At 40.9% G+C, this 19,759-nt stretch overlaps 1 protein-coding gene across 1 annotated transcript; it reads left to right on the forward strand.

The window, feature by feature from the left end:
* The first annotated feature begins 202 nt into the window (after positions 1–202).
* Positions 203–8,877, forward strand: IL12A (interleukin 12A). Its single transcript, XM_042782035.1, is given in 7 exon segments — positions 203–245; positions 248–298; positions 1,168–1,313; positions 4,524–4,637; positions 5,514–5,555; positions 5,725–5,868; positions 8,722–8,877. Coding segments are annotated over 7 exon segments (696 nt in total).
* Positions 8,878–19,759: the final 10,882 nt, after the last annotated feature.

The raw sequence follows: 19,759 nt of genomic DNA on the forward strand, positions 1-19,759 counted from the left end.
GCTTTGGGCCTGTCTGGAGGCGGCGGGGCCGTCCCGAAATGACTGCGGCGGGGTACCCGGGGAGTTAATCCGAAAGCGCTGCAAGCCCCGCGGGTCGGACTCCACGTGTCACCGAGAAGCTGATGTAGAAAGAGACAGAGAGAGAAGGAAAGACACCAGAGCCCTGGGAAAGTCCTGCCGCGACCTTGGGGCAATTATAAAAATGTGACCCCCTGGGTCGGTAGCCCAGCCACCGCCCTCACCTGCCAAGTCCATCCGTCCGCGTCCTGTGATCCGCTCGGCATGTGTCCGCTGCGAAGTGAGTAACTGGCGCCCAGACTCTACGCTTTTGGGGGAAAGGATGGCAGCCGGGGAAGGGGACCCAGAAACTTGAGACAGGCTAAGGGGAGACTGGAAGACAATTAGCATTCTCATGCAAAGAGGGAAAAGCAAGTGTTGCGCTTTTACCATGTGCTAAATAGAATGCTGTTTCTGTTAACCCTGAAACAGCACCAGGAGCTAAGTATTAATATCTCCCGCTCTAGGCTTGTAGTCCAGGGTTCCTCAACTGTAGTTGCAAGAGGGCAACTCAGGTGGCTGCAAAGCAAAGTACTTTGTGAATCTACTGTTTCCAAGACACACAGTCGTGAGTCTGGATCAGTCAGTTCATCACCTGGCCTCAGCTTCCCTGCTTGTGAAATGGGGGTTTTCTCAGGGTGAGCTCTGGGCCCAGTGCCCCTCTCTCAGCTCATCTGGGGGCCCTCACAAAGAGCTAACCGGTTGCCTTTGAGTGGATTCCAACTGAAGGTGACCCTAGCTATGTGGGGCAGAGTAAAACTGTGCGTCGTAGGGTTTTCAATGGCTGACTTTGTGGCAGTAGATTGCCAGGCCTTTCTTCTGAGTGCCTCTGGGTGCACTCCAACCTGTAATCTTCCAGTCAGCAGCCAAGTGCAATACTGTTTGCACCACCCAGGGACTCCTCACAGTGAGCTAGCTTTGTCCCTGCATTAGAGCATCTGCCTTCCAAGAACTCAATTCATCTCTCAAGTCTTGGAGGGTGATTGGAGACGGGTAGGGTGGGATTAGTGAAGAAAAGACACAGATGGACAAAGGTGGCCAGAATGGGGGAAGATGGAGATAAGCCAAACCCTGGGGAATAGCTCACCCTGTGCCTCACTTCCCTTCCAGGTCTCCTCCTTGTGGCCAGCCTCACCCTGCTGGTCCACCTCAGCTTGGCCAGGAGCCTCTCTAAGGCTTTACCAGGCCCTGGGACGTTTGAGTGCCTCAACCACTCCCAAAACCTGCTGAGGGCTGTCAGCCACACGCTTGAGAAGGTGAGAGTTTAGTGTCCGTTGTGCCCTCTCTGCAGCCTCTCTGTGGAAGGAGCTTCTCTGAACCCCTGGTCACCTGAAGGAACTGCAGGGAAATTGTGGAAGTTAATCAGTAGCTGTCAAGAAGGGGAGAGGGAACTTTACAAATGGCCCAACTATTAGTGAAAGAGTCTCAATGAAATTGTGTCTCCAGAGAAAGCAAGAGTAGTAATAAATTAAAATGGCATTCATTTTGGTTATGTCTACACAGAGGAAAGTGGGTATTTACAGTGTTCCTTGTAGCCTGCCAAGAGAGATGGAATTGTGTCAAGTCCACACTGTTTATCTGACACCACTTATCAATCTACGAAAGTTATTAGGTGCATACTCTGTGCTCCTGGGGCTACGGAGATGAATTAAACCTGTCCCGTGTGCGACTCTCCAGCTTCCAGTCCGATGCCGTGTAGTGCCTGGTTAAAGCAGCTGCATCTTAGGGAAGCTTGGGCCAGTGCATGCCCAGCCTTCATTTTCTAAGGGAAGTTACCTAATTATGTACAGCTTCATTTATTTTCTTAAGTTTCTTATTTTAATGCCAAAAAAAAAAAAAAAATTATTTCCCCCTTTTTAGAAGTGTTCCAAGACTATTACTTTTGCTGCTAAGGTCAAAGACTAATTTTTAAAAATGTCCTTTTGCCTTCCTGCTTGATAGTAAATCTTTCTGCAGTATTTTCTAGCTTGTTGCTTTGTGAATATCCTAAAATAAGCCCAATGTTCTTCTTAAAAAACTCCTTTTTTTTCCTTCTAATCTTTCATAATGTGCTGCCAATTGCTCCTGGCAGTTCAATCAATCTTAATTAAAAAAGCAGCTCACCAAGTGAAAATGGCAGAGATAAGTGCTTTGATTCCTAAAGAGATGTTCAATAGGGATAAAAGTTAAGAGTTCTAATTTAAATAGATGCTTTATGTGAAAAAGCTGACTCTTGTACTCCCAGATGTAGTGCTAAAGGTCAAAAGACTACAGAACTCAATTTCGTATTTTTTATATCATTCCTTTGTCAAATTTGCGGGAGCAAATCAACTGACTGCTTCAGGAAACAGAGGTGGCAAATGCACGAGGTTCCCAGGCCACAGCCAGCCTACAGATATGTAAGGTTGGGCCCATTTTTTCTTTTTTGGCTTTTGAGTTGATTGTTAATGCCTTAATCACAGTGCCAACAGAGCTCTATGCTAGGTATAAAGGACAACAAATAAGAGGATTGTGCCTTTCTCTTCTGGAATTCCAGGTTTAGCTGCAGAGACAGGCAAGTGCCCAAATGACTAGAAGACATGTCAGCAGGTGGGAAATGCTACAAAGGTATGGAGGCTCTGAGGAGAGGGTGGAAAAGGAGACACAGACTTTTCAACACTGAGTTGATTTTTGAAAAAAATGGACCTTTTATATAAGAATCCAAATTTTCAGCTTCTCTTGAAAAGATAAATTTGTTATTAAATCTCTGGGGCAGAAGTGTGACTGAGTCTCACTAGGCTAAAATCAAGAAGTCAGCAGGACTGCATTCCTTCTGGAGGCTCTAGGAGAATCCATTTTCCTGCTTTCTCTGTGCAGGCCATATTCCTTGGCATGTGGCCCCTTCAAAAGCCAGCAGCAGCGAGTTAAATCTTTCTCACATGGCATCATTCTAATATTCTTCTGCTTCCATCTTCCACTTATAAAGACCAATTAGACTGATTACATTAGGCCAACCTGGATAATCCAGAATAATCTCACTACCTCAATTCCATCTGCAACCTTAATTCCCCTATACCGTGTATTCACAGGCTCCAGGGATTCGAACTTGAACATCTTTGTTAGGGGGCCATTATTCTGCCCATTACAGGCAGGGATCTTATTACCTGGTTCCCATTTTCTATACTGTCAGGCTTTGAGTCATGACTCATTCATTTCCCTCTGCCTAAAATCCCCTCTCCTTCTCTACCCGCCAAGGAGCTCTGGTGGCACAGTGCCTAAGGCATTTGACTGCTAGCCAGAAGGTTGGTGGTTCAAACCCATCAGATATCCCATCTCTGGTAAAGTCTGTGACTCCTTTTCTACCCTCTCCTCAGAGCCTCCATACCTTTTGTAGCACTTCCTACCTGCTGACATGTCTTCTAGTCATTTGGGCACTTGCCTGTCTCCACAGCTAAGCCTGGAATTCCAGGACAGTAAGGCACAATCCTCTTATTTGTAGTCCTTTACACCTAACATAGAGCTCTGTTGGCACTGTGGTTAAGGCATTGGTCTGCTACCAAAAGGTCAGTAGTTCAAACTCACCAGCTGCTCCATGGGAGAAAGATGAGACAGTCTGCTTCCATAAAGATTTAGCCTTGGAAATCTCGGAGGTTGCTATGAGTTGGAATTGACTCAATGGCAGTAGGTTTTAGGTTTTTTATACCTAGCATAGTACCTTGCACACATCAAGCTTGTTGAATAGAAAAATGAACTCAGTCTTCAATCAGAATGTTATTAACTTAAGATAAATTTTATACTTAATAGTGTTGTTGCTGTTATGTGCTGTCAAGTTGGACTTGACTCATAGTGACCCCTCCTTGGGTTTCCAAGGCAGTATCACTACAGAAGTAGATTGCCCAACCTTCCTTCCAAGGAGTGGCTGGTGGGTTTGAACCGCCAGCCTTCTGGTTAGCAGTCAGGTGCCTTAGGCACTACACTACCAGAGCTCCCTAATTAATAATATCTTCGCACATGCTCTTTCTGTGTATACACACACAAGACTGCAAATTATATCTCAACTTATCTTTAGGGTTTGCATGTTTGTTATATCAAGCTGTGACCTTAGCAGTTCCCCCTTTAGAAGTTATACATGGAAAAGATATTCATAAAACAGAGGTGTTTTGGCAAAAGAAAATAAAAAAAAAAACCTGTTTTCATCAGAAGCAAGTGTCACAACGTGGTATAGATGCTGATTAGCACAGCCTGTTGAAATGATTTATAGTGTTTACATAATGGAAAAACATGTCATCCAGAGAAACATGTCCTAAGCAAAGGGAGAGGAGGGAGGGAGAAAGAATTTAAATGACCTATTTCCCCTTGTCTGATGAAGAACCAGCATTTCCTACAGGTTAAAGAGATGGAGGTCTAGGCTAACTAGCTGCGGTCAGACTGGGACCCTTACATGTCAGCTTCATGGGGAGCCAGATGCCATATAAATATTACTGAGTTTTTCTTCATATTTTTTACAGGCCAGACAAACCTTAGAATTTTACTCCTGCACTTCTGAAGAGATTGATCATGAAGATATCACAAAAGATAAAACCAGCACAGTGAAGGCCTGTTTACCTCTGGAATTAACCATGGTACGTGGTTCTTCTTGTTGTTAGTTGCCATCAAGTCAGCTCTGGCTGATGAAAACCCCATGTACTACAGAATGAAACATTGCTCAGTCCGGCACCATCTTCACCCTCACTGGCATGGTCAAGGGCATTGGTGCAGCCACTGTGTGTTTGAAGTGCCTTCCAACCTTTGGGGCTCATCCTCCAGCACTGTATTAGTCAATATTCTGTTGTGATTCATAGTATTTTCATTGACTAATATTTTGAAGTAGATTTCCAGGCCTTTTTTTTTTTTTTGGCAATCTCTCTTAGTCTGCTGAAACCCTATGTCTACTATGGATGACCCTGCTGGCATAGATTCCAACATCATTGTTGTTGTTATGTGCCGTCGAGTTGACCTCGACTCATAGCGACCCCTCTTGGGTTTCTGAGGCAGTATCACTATGGAAGTAGATTGCCCAACCTTCCTTCCAAGGAGTGGCTGGTGAGTGTGAACCGCCAGCCTTCTGGTTACCAGTCAAATGCCTTAGGCACTATTCTATAGCAACCCACACATCACCACAGCATGACAAACTGACAGACAGGTAGTGGAACCACAGCACAGAGGATGCTTTTCCCCCAGTGACTCTAACACAGTTAAGAGCTGTATATCAGACCTCATCTTTTCCAAGAATGTGCATGTTTCTGATGTCCCTCATCATGAGACTTTATCAGGTCTTATTTCAGAAGTTAGATTTGAAAAAGAAGAAATTATGAGAACAGATATGTTTGAGAGGAATCAAAGAGGTTTACATTCATAAATTAATATAATATTTACAATTTAATTGATAAATTAATATAATACTTATAAGTTAATGGATAAATGTATATCATTGATGCCTGATTTTGTTTTTTCTCCAGAACGGGAGTTGCCTGGCTTCCCATGAGACCTCTTTCATAACCGTAAGTCAGTAAAAACAAAAACTTCACACTATGAAGTCCTATCACTGATGTTCAATTATGTTTTCTCATAGGATGGGAGTAAGACTCAAAACTCTTTCCTCAAATGCAGTGGGAGGAAAGGTTTTAACCTGTCTCAATGTTGCTTTTCCCCTTTCTTCACATCCCCCAGACTCTGTGCCTTAATAGTATCTATGAGGACCTGAAGATATACCAGCTGGAGTTTAAGGCTATGAATGCAAAGCTTTTAATGGACCCCAAGAGACAGATATTTCTGGATCAAAACATGCTGGCAGCTATTGATGAGCTGATGCAGGTAAGCCTTCCCTTCTATCAGTGAGAGAGCCTTCCTCATGCTGAAGACATCAGCCAGGGGCCCTGAAGAGGTATAAAATCAGCCCTTCCTGAAGGGGAGAGGTCTGAAAACGTCCCTTGTATAATCCCTGCAGGAGTTCTGGTAGCATAGTGCCTAAAGCACTTGACTGCTAACCAGAAGGCTGGCACTTCAAACCCACCAGCCACTCCTTGGAAGGAAGGTTGGGCATGCCTACTTCCTTAGTGATACTGCCTCGGAAACCCAAGGAGGGGTCGCTATGAGTCGGGGCCGACTCGATGGCACGTAACAACAACAACAACAATAATCCCTGCAAGAATCCCTGGTGGCACAACAGTTAAACACTCAGCTGCTAACCAAAAGGTTGGCAATTCAGATCTACCCAGAGGCTATGTGGAATAAAGACCTGGTGATCTGTTCCCACAAAGATTACAGCCTAGAATACTCTATGGGGCATTTCTGCTGTGTCACATGAGGTTGTGATGAGTTGAACATTGATCCGATGGTACCCAAAAAAAAAAAAAAAAAACCCTACAGAGCAATATTTTTGGGGAGACAGCTTTGAAGGCTCCCTCTACTGCGAGGGCAACCATAAGCCTATCATATTAAGAAAAGCAGCCTCCTATTTCTTGAATGGAGTCCCGAGGTGGTGCAAATGGTTATGGGCTCGGCTGATAACCAAAAGGTTGGAGGTTAAAGTCCACCTTAAGTTGCCTTGAAAGAAAGTCTGGTGATCTACTTCTGAAAATCAGCCATTGCAAACCCTATGAAGCACAGTTCTTTCTAGTCTGACCCATGTGGAGTCGCCAAGGGTCAGAGTTGAAATCAAAGCTTAAACCACTTGTCTGAGGTCACACAGCATATAAATGGCAGAACCAGGATTTGAACCCTTGTCAAAGAGATTTCACCATGCAGATCTTATCACTCATCTCTCAAGGCTCTAGAATATACAGGTGAGGGGCAGGCATGCATATCTGCACATCTTGGAAGAGACAACAAGTAGGACTGATGCATGGTTATGACCTATTGTGAATCAAATGAAGTAATGACCTATTATCTGATGATAGCCACAATATTATTCATAGGCGAGAACTTGATTTTTAATTTTCTGTATCACCGTAGTACATGATGCTAGTACAATCATAAAAATATTTATGTAAGAACAGGGGGAGTGCCTTGATGGGATAAAAACATGGTGGCAGAAATCACTGTCTGAAAAGGAATTGTTTATTTATGTATTTATTTACCAAATAAATAAATACCTGTTTGAAAGGGGTCTCTGATGGTGTAGTGGTTAAAGCATTGGGCAGCTAACAAAAAGGTCAGTGGTTCAAGCCCACTAGCTGCTCCACGTAGAAATATGAGGCAGTCTGCTTCCATAAAGATTTACAGCCTTGGAAACCCTCTGTGGTAGTTATACTCTGTCCTATAGGATTACTATGAGTCACAGTCAACTCAATAGCTGTCGGTTTTGTTTTGTTTTGTTTTATAAGGCAGTACACTTTATGCAAGTATCGAAGAATGTAACTATCCAGAGAGATTTATTTCATAGTTCACTTTAAAAACTCTTATAACCAAGAGTCAGGTGATTTGTACTCTGGAATCAATTCTGCCATTAACGAGACAACTATGCTCAACCCACTTAACACGTCTGTGGCTTAGTCCTTTCCTCTGTAAAATGGGAGGTCTTTAACTGCCCTAGGTTCATAGGTGGCATAAACAGTTTACTTGACTGCTAACCTAAAGGTTAGCAGTTCAAACTCACCCAGCAGTACCTGGGAAATAGGCCTGGGGATCAGCTTCCATCAAGATTATAGCCAAGAAAACTCCATGGAGCAGTCCTGCTCTGTAGCACATGGAGTGGCCTCAACTCAACATCAATGAACAACAGAAACTCCTCTTTTAGTTTTTCAGTGAGGAACAAGTGAAAGTACCAAACACTCTTCAAATGGAAGCCAAACCAAAGCTTCTGCCATCAAGTCGATCTGACTCATAGCAACCCTATAGGACAGAGTAAAATTGTCCCATAAGGTCTCCAAGGCTGTAAATCTTCACAGAAACAGATTGCCTGACCTTTCTCCTGCAGGGTGGCTGGTGGGTTCAAACTGCTGACCTTTTGGTTAGCAGCCAAATGCTTTAACCACTGCACCACCAGAGCTCCTCATTGTGTCTTACTATGTTGTAATCGATTCCAAGGGCTAGAATTGGGAAATCGATGGTCAGGTTCATTTCTGACTCCAATGGAGTGTCTGTACTAAACAGATCTGTTACTGATAGAAATTCTGATAATAGCAAACAATCACCTTCCAGTTTTAAAAAGAACTTAGCTTCTTAATGTAACATATACAAAAAATAATTAGATATTGCAGCAGATGTCTTCTTAACAGAATTTCTAAAACGTAACTCCTACTGACGGTTTTCTAAACAGCTATGAGGGTCATTTCAGAGCTCACTGAAGATGTGTGCACTTGAGCAACGAGTATTCTTCTCTCAGGTTTTGCCCGGCCTGATGGCTGGGAGTAGATTCGGGTTGGGTTTAGGAGATGTAATGAGGGAGTGGTTTGTAGGCTCTGAGACATGTATTGGCTTCACCCATTATTGTGGATGAACGTTTTAATTTTAAATACATATATGTAGCATAGTGGCTAAGACACTTGCCTGCTAACCAGACGGCTGGCGGTTCAAACCCACCAGCCACTCCTCGGAAGGAAGGTTGGGCAATCCTACTTCCGTAGTGATACTGCCTCGGAAACCCAAGGAGGGGTCGCTATGAGTCGGGGCCGACTCGACGGCACATAACAACAACAACAACAACATATGTATTTATTCTCCTAGGCCCTGAATTTCAACACTGAGACTGTGCCACAAAAACCGTCCCTTGAAGAGCCGGATTTTTATAAAACTAAAATCAAGCTTTGCATCCTTCTTCATGCTTTCCGAATTCGTGCAGTGACTATCGATAGAATGATGAACTATCTGAGTTCTTCCTAAAGAACTGAGATTTCTTCAAATCTTAAAGTCATTTTTCTAGAAATCAGAACCAAAGTTATTTTAACAGGATGTGAGTTAGAAACTGGGGAGGGGGTGGTTTGACCTGGTCCTACTTAAGCTAGCACAGTCACTCTCCTTCCTGTTTACATTAGTCACCACCCAAAATCTGAAGGGTGTGACTGTTATCTCCACATGATTCTTTTGATCAAGTGTATTTCACATTTACTATGGATAAGTTGTTTTTAAGTTTTCATGAGCAAACTGCTAAGAAGGGAAAATACCTTTACTGAATGTGTTTATCTTCCCCTTTAACAGAATGAGAATTTATAAGCTATTTCTGTACCAAAGTGTTTGTAGAAACAAACACTCAAGCATAATTTATTTTAAAATATTTATTTATATAATTTTATGTTCATGAAAGCATGTGAACTAACTTATATTTATTTATATTGTATTTATTTATTTATTATCAAATGAATTTGGAAGAAAAATGCGTTATAAATGTTATTCTAAAAATAAAACAGAATTAAGGTAATTTTCATATTTTCTAATATAACTGGAATTCTTTAAGTGTTAAAATATACATTGGGAGAAAACTGCAAACTTTACTGAAACTTGAATAAAATCACCTTGGAAAGAATGTCTCAATGTTTTCATATGTTTCCTGTTGTTGTCGTTATTTGCCATCGAGTCAGTCCCGACTCATAGCGACCCCTCCTTGGGTTTCCGAGGCAGTATCACTACAGAAGTAGGATTGCCCAACCTTCCTTCCGAGGAATGGCTGGTGGGTTTGAACCACCAGCCTTCTGGTTAGCAGTCAAGTGCCTTAGGCACTATGCTACCAGAGCTCCTAATATGTTTCCTAGTTCCTTTAATTTCATGTTTTGAAAGGAGCCAAAATATGCTTTCATACTGAGGCAATCAAGTGAGTTAGAGTTTATAAGAGTATATGTTACTATTTTTGTTCAAAATCTGACTCTAAAGTAAAATACATTTTTTAAAATTTCTAATAATCAAAACCCCATAACACTGTGCATTAGACCTAACAATATTCTTCAAGTGGGAAAAATATCATTAATAGGCCATCTAGTTAAATTACTCTAATTTGTGTGACCCTTTGGGCTGCTTCTGTTGTTGTTGTTAAGTGCTGTTGACTCAGACCCAACTCATAGTGACCCCTCCTTGGGTTTCCGAGGTGGTATCACTACATAAATAGATTGCCCAATCTTCCTTGTGAGGAGTGGCTGTTAGGTTTGAACCGCCAGCCTTCTGGTCAGCAGTCAAGTGCCTTAGGCACTACGCTGCCAGAGCTCCTAGTAGCTGATAATCCTTGGAGTTTGGGGGCTTGTAGATAGATGTGCCTCAATTGTTTTCTGACAGTATTGGTCTTCCTGGGGTCTACTTGTTTTTTATATTGCAGAAGTGATCAAGTTTAAAACACACCCTATATTGATATGGGTTCATTAACATAACAAAGAAAACCCTATTCTCAAATGGGATTACATCCACAGAATAGGGATTAGGATTCCAGCACATATGGGGTGGGGTGGGAGGGCATAATGCAATCCATGATATTTTGGTTCTAGAAATTACCATGAGATACATGTCAAAAACATGATTGGCATGACTGGCCCAAGAAACATCTTCATGACTTTTCCATTCCTTATATGATTAGTTTTCCTTTTTTTTAACACCTGAGTCTGTAATTTCCAAGCTGTGTTATAGGACCAAGCTGTTTAACTTCTCTCTGCTTGTTTGCTCTTCTTGGAAGTAGAGATAATCCTAGAACCTACCTCAAAGGATCAGTGGTGGCTATTGTGAGTTGCCGTCTAGTTGATGCCCTAGTTGATCCCAACTCATGGCAAGCCTATGTGTGCAGAGTAGAATTGCTCCATAGGGTTTTCAAGGTTGTGACCTTTGGGAAGCAGATCACCAGGCCTGTCTTCTGAGGTGCCTCTGGGTGGGTTTGAACCATCAACCTTGTGGCTACTAGTCCAGCACTTAACTGTTTGTGCAACCCAGTGACTCCCAAAGGGTAAGAATGAGAGTTAAAACAATTCATAAGCACTAGTCCAGTGCCTGGCACATAAGAACACAATCCATATTAACAATCATTGTTATTATTACTTCTGGGGCTTGGTCATCAGAGCAAATTGGCCAAACCCTCTATGCTACTATTTCCTTATCTGTGGAATATAGAAAACTGCAGAACCTACTTTCACAGTGTTATTGTTTAAGGAAAAATGCACTACAATATTTTAAATAAGAAAAAATTCAAACACATTCTTTAAAAACTATTGTATGCACCTAAAATATTTCATAGTAAAAATTTTCGTTTAAAATTTGTATATGTACCAATATTTTGGTTGAAATGTACTTGGTAGGTACAAGTACAAACACTAAGTTATATTTAAGTATCTGAGTATGATACTAAATATATAGGAGAATATGAATTATGACATCAATATATTGTCAGAAAGGAGCTGTGGTGGCATAGCGGGTAAGGCATTCAGATGCTAACCAGAAAGTTGAGGGTTCAAACTCACCAGCTGCTCCATGGGAAGAAGATGAGGCAATCAACTTCTGCAAATATGTACAGCCTTGGAAACTCAATGGGGGCCACTATCAGTCAGAATCAACTTGATGGCAGTGGGTATAATATCAGAAACTATATCCATATCAGGACCTCTGGTAGCGAAGTGCCTAAGGCACTTGACCGCTAACCAGAAGGCTGGAGGTTCAAACCCAACAGCCACTCCTTGGAAGGAAGATTGGGCAATCCACTTCCATAGTGATACTGCCTTGGAAACTCAAGGAGGGTTCGCTATGGGTCAGGTCCGACTTGACCACACATAACAACAACAACAAATATCCATGCTATTTTAGAAGTAATAGTAGCTAGCTAGCACTGTACCAGACAGTGTCAGATGTTTCCCACAATTTCATACCATCTTCCCAATAATCCATACCTTTCTCCCACAGAGCTACTAGTGGGTTGAATTGCTGACTTTTCTTTTAGCCACGAAACACTTAACCACTGCGTCACCAGGGCTCTTTAATCTTAGGAAGAGAGATTATTATCATTCCCTTTTTAGAGATAAGGAAACTAAGGCAGAATACCCAAGCACACACAATGAATAAGTAGCAGATACTGCCATTGACGCCCAAGCAGTCTTGTTCCAGCCTGTGCACACAGCCACTATACCCTTCTGCCTCTCATTTTCAGGTCACATTAAGACAAAAGAAAGGCGCCTGGGTAGCACAATCGGTTTGTTCGGCTGCTAACCCAAAGGTTGGCAATTTGAATCCACCCACTGGCACCATGGAAGAAAAGCCTGGAAGTTTGCTTCCATAAAGATTGCAGCCAAGAAAACCCTATGAAGCAGTTGTACTCTGTAACACAGGAGGGCACCAGGAATCAGGAGCCTACTCCACTGACAGCTAACAAAAGAGACAAAGGAACACTTTCACCATAACCATACAAACATTGTTGCAATTATTCACAGGTCTCCTGCCTTCCTCACTCCTCTGTGAGACCCTCTAGTATAAGGAGTGCTATTTTATACATACATATATATATATATATATATGTATATACACACACACACACACACACATATGTGTGTATGTGCATGTGTGTGTGTGTGTATATATATATGTATATATATATAGTATATATATCTTCCTTACTCCAGACACTCAAAAAGTGGTAGAGATGGAGAAGAAGAAAAAATATTCAGGGGCTCCCATATGCTTCTTATGTTTTTCTTTTCTAATTTAAGAATGAACAAGAAAATCTTTAGCTTTCCAAAAGAAAAGTATTCCAAATTCCAAGAAAAAGCTAAAAATTTTAAAATGCACATGCTTGTTTGGTTCATAATAATTATACATACTTGTAATGGGGGAGAATACAGAATTTATAAGTTGTTGATTTGTTTAAAATAATTTTAATGTGTTTTTTGGTTATATTGCTATTACTCTTCTAAAATAGCATGCCAGGCAAACAAATTTTAAAATACATACTACACTGGTGGTTTACTTTTACGTTATGTTGCAAAAATCTTAGCAACAAACCTTTAACACAATTAAGGTTTGAGACTCAAGCAATCGTGTCACTTCCTTGTTTCCACGCAGCCCCTGATGGGACCTGGGGACCTAGCAGGGCTGTGGGCTCCTTTCTCTCCCCCCAACACTCTTCCCACACCAGAAAGCTCTGCCTTTTGATGTTTACCAATGCAAGTTCCAAGTAAGATCTTTGACAAATGGCTTCCATTGCTAAGGAAAGTTCAAACCCCACTGATCTAATTGAAGCCCCTCTTTACAGTTAAGTTTTAGAAGTAACCAAACCACCATTTAGATTTTCATATTGCTTAAGCACTTGTTTACTACCAGCAACGTTGGCTTGAACCCACCAAGGTGCCTCAGACGACAGACCTGGCAAGCTGCTACCACAAGCTCGTGGCCTTGAAAACCCTGTGGAGCAGGCCTATTCTACACACTTGGGGTCACCACGAATCAAAAGCAATTTGACATGACTAACAACATAAATGTGTAGAGTGTACCCACTTTCAAAAATGAAACTCATGTCAGAGATTGCAGCAAAAAGCAAGGCTGGACTCCCGCAGAATAAAGATGGCAGACTAACTCAAGGCTTTCTAACTAGTGATTTGCATCATGATTGGGACAAGTTAGATTTAAATCCACTGCAAGGCTCCAGGCTTGAACAAGAGGTTCCAGTATGGAAGCAGGAAGAACCATAGGACTCGAATCCAGAACTCAACTCTAGGGCCTCTACTTAGTACCAGCAGCTAGAGAGCTGACCCCAGAACTCCTGAAGTCATGCTGTGTGGGCAGGGAGACTGGAAAAGACACAATCCCAGCAGCAAATCCCTGATTATCCGGCTGGGATCAGGCCCTTCAGCAAACAAGAAGGATTTCCAGCAAAGGGGAACAACTGCTGAAAACCACTGTCCTCGTGAGAACATGTTCAAAAGTCAGCAAATACGGTGGCCTCTTTAGAGAATGGAGTGAAGAATGGGCTTCCATATGAAATAACAGAGAAGGACGTCGTTCACCTAAAGGTCTACAATAATAACAGTAATAATGAAATGAGCCTCCTGATGTTAAGAAAACTCTGTTAGAGATGCACAGTCGAACAACTAATATGAATTCCCATGGCTGTAAGTAGAAACACACTCCCATCACTGGAGGGGAGAACACTGTAATAAAAGGGTCAGGGGTGTGTGGATTCTCCTGAACTTGTGCTAACACCTGGTGGAACTAATTGACTCTGGTTTACACACTCACCTGGCCTCAGTCCAAAAACTAGAGACCTGGGAGCAAAACCAACTAATGCCCAAAGAAACCAAAATAATAATAATCCAGGGATATAATACTTTGTTTAATATTTTATAAGTAAATAGTAATATAATTAAGACAAACTATTGCCATGGGGTGCCTTCAAGTCAATTCACACTCATAGAAACCCATTTGACAGAGTAGAACTGTCCCATAGGGTTGTCTTGGCTATAACCTTTGCAGATAATAAAATGAAGACTCGCTAACACTGTACAAACACAGATTTATTTTTCTTCCATTCACCTATAGTTTGGAAAAGGTTGAAAATTATTATAAAATCAGTTTATACACAAAGCACCTCTGAAATTACACTTTCATTTTAGGGAATAATTTACAAAAAAAAAAAAAATTAAAACACAAGTCCTTTTAGTATTTTCTATTTCTAAATGTTAAAACTCCATGTCTCCTAAAATATAGTACAGTTTAAAATAAAACTAAAAGCAAAAACTCATAAAGTGACATTGATTTGGATTCCATAGGATTCCTGACAATAAACATTAAATTCTTCCCTATAGAGGAAATTTGTTCTTCACAGGCAAAACTACAGTTAAAAAGTATCTCTCTGATTAATTCATTGAGATTTATTTTGCTCTACATCCAGTTCTACAGAAGACTAATGGTAATTCATGGTTTCTTCCCATAGTTAACAAAACATATTCAAAATGTTAACAACCACGTGCATGACTCTGGGACAGTGACAATATCTACACACACCAAATACTAAAAATAAAAAAAAAAAAAAAAAACGGTTCACCAAATAACAGAATGATCCTTGAGAAGGAGAAGGGAAGACCCTCAATGAGATGGATTGACTCAGTGGCTGCAACGATGGGCTCAGGTATGGATAACAAGGATTGTGAGGCTGGCACAGGAATGGGTAGTGTTTTGTTCTGCTGTGCATAGGGTTGCTGTGAGTCAGAGATGATTCAACAACACTTAACAACAACAAGAAGAAGTAACAGATGCCAGATGGCCCACTGTTCCCTGTGGCGAGTCTTCTTCAAGAAAACATGGCCATTTTCTCTTGGTCCTGCTAAATCCATTTTGAGTAGCATTTTTTGCTCTAGAAAATAAATGATCCTAAGGGTGAAAGTCAAGAAACTTGGTGTTTGGCCTGATGATTTCAGAAGACTGATGAAACTTGAAGGGGCTCTCTGAAGTTCCAACTGAACTCCCCAGTGAAATAAGGACCTTTGAGTGTTCGTGCCAACACTGCAACCGAAGAAGAAAATGTCATTCCTTTCTAATCATTCTAGAAGCAGTAACATGATTAGCTTACAGTTTAACAGACTATTAACCAGAGGTTAGCAATGTGAGTTGTAGAAAAAAATATATTGTACCCGGGGGAGTGAGTCTGCGTGGGAGCTGAAAGAGAAGGAACCTTTCTCTTCATTATTAATACCAACAGGAAAGAAGCTAAACTAAGTTGGTACAAATTTGAATACATGATTACTTAACTGCTAAAAATGTTTCAGACACTTGATGTGAATTTCATATAGTTTATAGACTCCAAAGGAAAATTACAACATTTCTCAGGTACTTGATTGAAGTCACCATAAGCACCCTTTGTAAGTATACTCGTTTGGGTGGGGAAGCAGAATGGGAGGGTGTATGAGCAGGAGGTGAAAAAGAAAAATCTTGGCATTATAGAGGTTTTTTTTCCTCCTAAAGTTTTCCACATATTTTTGTTCCTCTTGACTTTGAATAATATGAGCTATAGAGTAGCTGAGTGTGAAAGAAGCCACTTCTACAGGCTGGTGAAGTTCAAGGTCTAAGCAAGTCTATAACCAATTGCTGGTGGAGATGGTCTTTTGCAGGTGAAAGTTCCTGAGGCTTCCTTTTTCAGTTCATCTTTCAAACCTCCGGTTTTGTAGAAGAAACCTAACTAATAAAATAGAGAAACAAACAAATTTAGAGCTTCATTGTTTGGGGCGGGGGGAGCTTAAAAGGATTCTCTCTAAAAGGATACTTTTGAAGAAAATAACTTGTCCATTTCAAAAAAGGAACTTCTAGAAGCCATTGGCTTTTCCTGAGCTGAAGATAAAACACTACAATTTAAAGGCTGTGGTTGCAAGATGCTAAAACATCTTAATAAAAATAGAAAATTCAGTCAGCTGTATGTTTGCTATACACGGGCATAAAATAATGGTAGCTTTTTGGTGTTTTTTTTTTTTTTTTTTTAATTCACAAAAGATTTTTATCCTCTTTAAGAAGGAGATTGGACTAAAGAGCTTTCACGGTCCCTTCAGCATTAAAAAAAAGTCACAAAGGTGTCAACAAGTTAAGTGTCCAGTGAGGTCAAGAACCAAAAAAAGCAGTAATAATAACAGGCCAGAACAAAGGGCTTGTGAGCTCATTAGGTTTTCAAACCTTCCTTCAGTAGAAGAGGTTGTCTGTCTTATCACAGCACAATGCCATTGATGTGAACAGGCAGAAATGCCTATATGCAAATAAGCAGATTTCCACATGTGAGCCGCAGTAATTTACATAATTTCGACATCCAAGAATAAGAATAAAAAATTTGATATTGAAACTAGCTATTCTGCTTCAGCCTTCTGCATCCAAAGATCACGGGGGTAGTAAAAACTTCATTAGCCCTCCCCTAATAGTGGAGCTGGGGAGTTCCGAAAAAACCATGTGTGAAAAAACCAAGTGGGGAAATGGCCTCATGTTTTTATGGTTCATCTGTCTTCATGTTTACACAGTTTTAAATTAGTGGAAGAATGAAAAGTCTAAATAGAATTCCAGATAAAACCCTCTCTCTGATTTAGGAGAGGGTTCTGAGCTGTAGTGACATCACATTTGTTAGCCATGGTAACACAGAATAATAAAGTTTTGAATTGGATAGAACTCAGCCATAACAATGTGCTACCAAAATAAACCCCACAATTTAGAAACAAAGAAAGGGACTGTGCAACTTTCTGGACTGAGACCAGTAACAACTCCCTTCACCCCTCTGTGGACTCTGTTCTCTTCCCTTCGTGGCTGTTTTACGTTCACTGGTGCCACTCAGTGGCCTTCCTGAGCACTGCTTCCACGCACAGAGTGCTCAACGTTATTACCAGTGATGTTTCAGGTACCATAATGATAAACCAAAAAAAAAAAAAAACACTGCCATAGAATCGATTTCAACTCATAGCGACCCCTTTTGGGTTTCTGAGGTCTTACGGAAATAGATCGTCCAGTCTTCCTTCCGAGGAGTGGCTGATGGGTTTGAAACACCAACCTTCTGGTTAGCAGTCAAATGCCTTAGGCACTACGTCACCATTCACTGAGCTTTACTACCTGCCTGGAGCTTCACACGCATATCTCCTTTCATTCAATTCACAAAAAACCCGGAACATAGGGGGTTTTGTATCCATTTCACAGATGGGAAAAGAGAATCTTAACCCTGGATTTATCTAGTACGTGAGCTGGGATTTGAACCCTTTCTCTGACTGCACAACTCATCTTTACTTTAAGGTAGCCCACATGCTTACTGCTACATTTGCATAAATTCTTTGAACCCAACCTTGTAAATAACCAACAAAGCAATACAGTGTACAGTAGAGATAGGGTGTTCCCAAAGACACAGCTTGAGTCCAATTAGGATAATTTCCTTCTCACCTTTAAGCACATTTTGGACTTGAACCAGGCAAGCTTTTTCAAGCAATTATATAAATTGTGGGCCAGGGCTCTTTTTCTGATCCTCTTCTTGCCACTTCTTCAGCATCCAGAACTTACAGAGTATAACATCTTCCTCCTCCCGGATGTCATCAATATCACTATCTCCAAATCCAGGTTGGCAAGAGCAACTTTTAGCCACTCTTTCCCCAACTTCCTGGCAAGGCTAATCAATTAAGTACCTGTTAACAACATTCCAGTCTTTGCTCCATCTACAAGAAAATGCAGAATTTAGTATTTCCTCTCAACACTTCAATCATTTATAGCAACTTACGATGAAAATGTACTTAGCTTATTTAAAAAATGTACACCATTTAAAAAAATATATATATAAATGCAAAAAAATCCCTCCTTTCTAAGCTATTTTAAGGATTTTGATACATTTTATATAATATATAAATACCTAACAAATGATAAATAATACGCATATAGTTTTATAAAATATATTTCATATAGTATAAAATACGAATTATATGTTATATAATAACATTATACTAGGGTATAATGTTCATATTTATAATTCAGGAAAATGTGATTGCTTTACGAGGCACCACAAATTAGGTTGGGATAAAAAAAATAGGTAATTCTCATTTAGGGAAGTGTGAGAGTTGCCATATGGTATTGTAATATATATTGATCTCATAGAAAGAGTGGCATAAACCTGAAATAGAATATATTTTCTAATGCAACGAAACAACAAAAAAGAAAAAAACAAACCCACTGCCATCTAGTGGATTCCCACTCATGGTGACTCCGGTTGGGTTTCCAAGGCAGTAAATCTTCACAGAAGTTCATTGCCTCATCTTCCTCCAGTGGAGCAGCTGGCTGGTGGGTTAGCAACGAAATGCCTTACCCACCACACCACCAGAGCTCCTTAATGCAAACCATTGGCCCCATAAAAAATAAATAGCCCTATCATAACGCTATTTTTTCTACTTTCCTGTTTTCTGGCCAATTGTGCTATGGTGCAGCAAAGCTCACTGGTTGTAGAGTTTTGGTTAGTGATCTTCAAGGCACTGCAAATATTAGAAGGAAGTTAGAGGTGAGAGGAATACACCCTGCTCGTCCCCCTCCAGCCCACCAATACCTATGCTCATCTGTAGTTAACCATTTATTAACGGGAATATCACATTTGTACGTTTACCCTTACCCACTTCTCGCGTTTCCTGACAACTTTCTAGATTGAAGAATGGGTTGTAAAAGATGGCCTACGCCCTCTAGTGGTTGATTGCTCTTAGCGCTCAAACTTGCTGATAGGAAAACTGCTTGGGGAACCTATTAAAAATGCAGGCGCTCAGGACCATACCAAAGCCTATTATATCGGGCTCTGAATCTAAATTTTTGACGAGATCTCAAAGTGATTCTGCTAAGGTGGGGCCCTCACCATCTTTAAGAAGTGCTGCAGTGATATGCTGAGCCTGTGTGAAACTATTGGATAAACACTCCATACTTCAAAGAACCTTGGGAAAATGTCCAAATGAAAGCAAACCTTTATTGTTTATTTAGATACCTCACGGTCTAAATAACAACTCCAAAAAGGTTGAAATCCATAGTCATTCTAAGCAATCCTTGAGTAAAAATTCGTTGCTGTGTACTAGCAATTGTTGCTGTGTACCAGCCAATTCTGACTCGTAGCAACCGTATAGGACAGAATATAATTATCCCACAGGGTTTCCTAGGCTGTAATCTATACAAGAGCACATAACCAGGTCTTTTTCTCCTATGCAGTTGAACCATCAACCTTTCAGTTAGCAGCTGAGCACTTAACCATTGTGCCATCCTGGAGCCCACTGTCATCTAGTGGATTCCAACTCACAGAGATCATATAGGACAGAGAAGAACACTCCCACAGCATTCCCCG

Source organism: Orycteropus afer, unplaced genomic scaffold, assembly GCF_000298275.1.
Source record: "Orycteropus afer afer isolate SDZICR_OR568_19922 unplaced genomic scaffold, OryAfe1.0 scaffold00223, whole genome shotgun sequence".
Classification (NCBI taxonomy): Eukaryota; Metazoa; Chordata; class Mammalia; order Tubulidentata; family Orycteropodidae; genus Orycteropus; species Orycteropus afer.